The sequence below is a fragment of the Cynoglossus semilaevis genome, chromosome 14 (genome assembly GCF_000523025.1).
Source record: "Cynoglossus semilaevis isolate Cse_v1.0 chromosome 14, Cse_v1.0, whole genome shotgun sequence".
NCBI classification, from domain to species: Eukaryota; Metazoa; Chordata; class Actinopteri; order Pleuronectiformes; family Cynoglossidae; genus Cynoglossus; species Cynoglossus semilaevis.
Window position 1 is genome coordinate 26,740,939 of NC_024320.1, and position 2,057 is coordinate 26,742,995.

A 2,057-nucleotide genomic window follows, 5' to 3' on the forward strand; every position below is an offset into this window, starting at 1 on the left:
CAACAGATGAAGGGACAGAAACTAACCAGTGGTCAGTCCAGAAATGAACAGAGTCTGATCTTTAAAAAGATCCAGTGGTTTATAAGTAGGTCACAGGTCACATGACAAACGAACCAGATTAGACCAAACTATAAATATCAGTCTTTGTTTCCCAGAGAGTTTGAACAGATAAAACAGGACAGAATGAAGCTGTTCATCTTCATCATCATCATCATCATCATCATCATCATCATCAGACTTCACTGATAACAAAACAACAACAAAGAGACTCAGCCACGAACTGTGTCTGAAACATTTAGAGACACTAAACTAATCACCAAACTGTAGAGATAAAACCAAACTAATCTTAAAGAGACAGTAGCAGCTCCATCACGTCAACACTGACACTCTGACATCAGAGGATGAGGTCATCAAGACATCGTCCCAGGAGGAGACGCTGACGTTTGGTCTCATTTTAACTCATGTTGACTGGAACCGACGTCACCACTGTAGGTCACCGCTGTAGGTCACCACTGTAGGTCATCACTGTAGGTCATCACTGTAGGTCACCACTGTAGGTCATCACTGTAGGTCATCACTGTAGGTCACCACTGTAGGTCATCACTGTAGGTCATCACTGTAGGTCACCACTGTAGGTCATCACTGTAGGTCATCACTGTAGTCAGTGACATCATCAACCATTAAATGACCTCATGATTGATATAAATATATATATATTGATATAAAACACTTCACAGTGAGTTCATTCAGTGACATCATCAACCATGAAATGACCTCATGTCCTGATTATCTGTTAGTTACTGTAGTTTGGGTCAAAGTTAACAACAGAAAAAAACAGACTCTTTTGAAATGTCTTTTCATTTCTGTTGTTATGAAATGTTGACATGACTCAGCAGTAAACCTCACCTCACTACCTCACCTCACTACCTCACCTCACTACCTCACCTCACCTCACTACGTCTCAATACCTCACCTCACTACGTCACCTCACCTCACTACCTCACCTCACTCCCTCCCCTCACCTCACCTCACCTCACCTCACTCCCTCACCTCACTACCTCACCTCACCTCACTTCCTCACCTCACTACCTCACCTCACCTCACTACCTCACCTCACTCCCTCCCCTCACCTCACCTCACCTCACCTCACCTCACCTCACTACCCCACCTCACCTCACTACCTCACCTCACCACCTCACCTCACTACCTCACCTCACTTCAATACCTCACTTTGGTAACGTAGAGGCGAACATACAGTTACTCAGTAACAAAATTAGAAACTAAATCGTTGGCCTCAACAGTGGAGCTGAGTCCAGATTTCCTGTTTTCCTGTTTTCTCCAAGAACTTCAAGATATATTTCTGAGATACTGAGATATTACTGTTGCTAAATACTGCACTCTGCTGCTACTGATACTACCATGAATACTACTGCCATGAATACTACTACCATGAATACTACTGCTACTACAACTGATGTTGTTTCCAACAGTCCGACTGAACCGTATCTTCTTCATATTAAGTTTGTCACGTGTCACGTGTCACGTGTGTCGACTTGGACTTGACCTCCAGTGACCTGGGGTTAAGACCGGACTCGGTCGTTTCTGAACGACAACAGTGACAAAAACATCTTTCATCGCAGGATTGGTCCAGACACCTGAGGTTGTCGTGACAACAACAAACGGCCTCCAGGAGCCGACGGTGAGCAGACGTCCTCACACTGTCATGGTGAGTCCAGTCTGACTGAACCAGCAACACCCGGGAGTGTGTGTGTGTGTGTCTGTGTGTGTGTGTGTGTCTGTGTGTGTGTGTGTCTGTGTGTTTGTCTGTGTGTGTGTGTGTGTGTGTCTGTGTGTGTGTCATTTCATGCGTCTCTGCTGATTGGCTAACACTGTTTAAAGTCACTGAACCAAACTACGGCACCACAGTTTGAGAACCATCCTTCTACCAGTGTTTAATAACCAGTCCACAGTCCAACCAGGAGGTGAACAGGAGGTTCTAGAAGGTTCCAAAGATGTTTGTGAAGTTTTTGGGGGACTTTCTGTTCAGGACGTACTAG

The 2,057-nt window shown here is 44.9% G+C and overlaps 1 protein-coding gene across 1 annotated transcript in view; it reads left to right on the forward strand.

Annotated features, from left to right (window-relative positions):
• The window catches only part of palm2akap2 (PALM2 and AKAP2 fusion), a 75,319-nt gene that overhangs the window by 49,595 nt on the left and 23,667 nt on the right, over positions 1 to 2,057 (forward strand). The window contains exon 7 of the mRNA XM_008326214.3: positions 1,641 to 1,726. Within this exon, the coding sequence (XP_008324436.2) occupies positions 1,641 to 1,726 (86 nt within the window). The remainder of the gene's footprint in view (positions 1 to 1,640; positions 1,727 to 2,057) is intronic.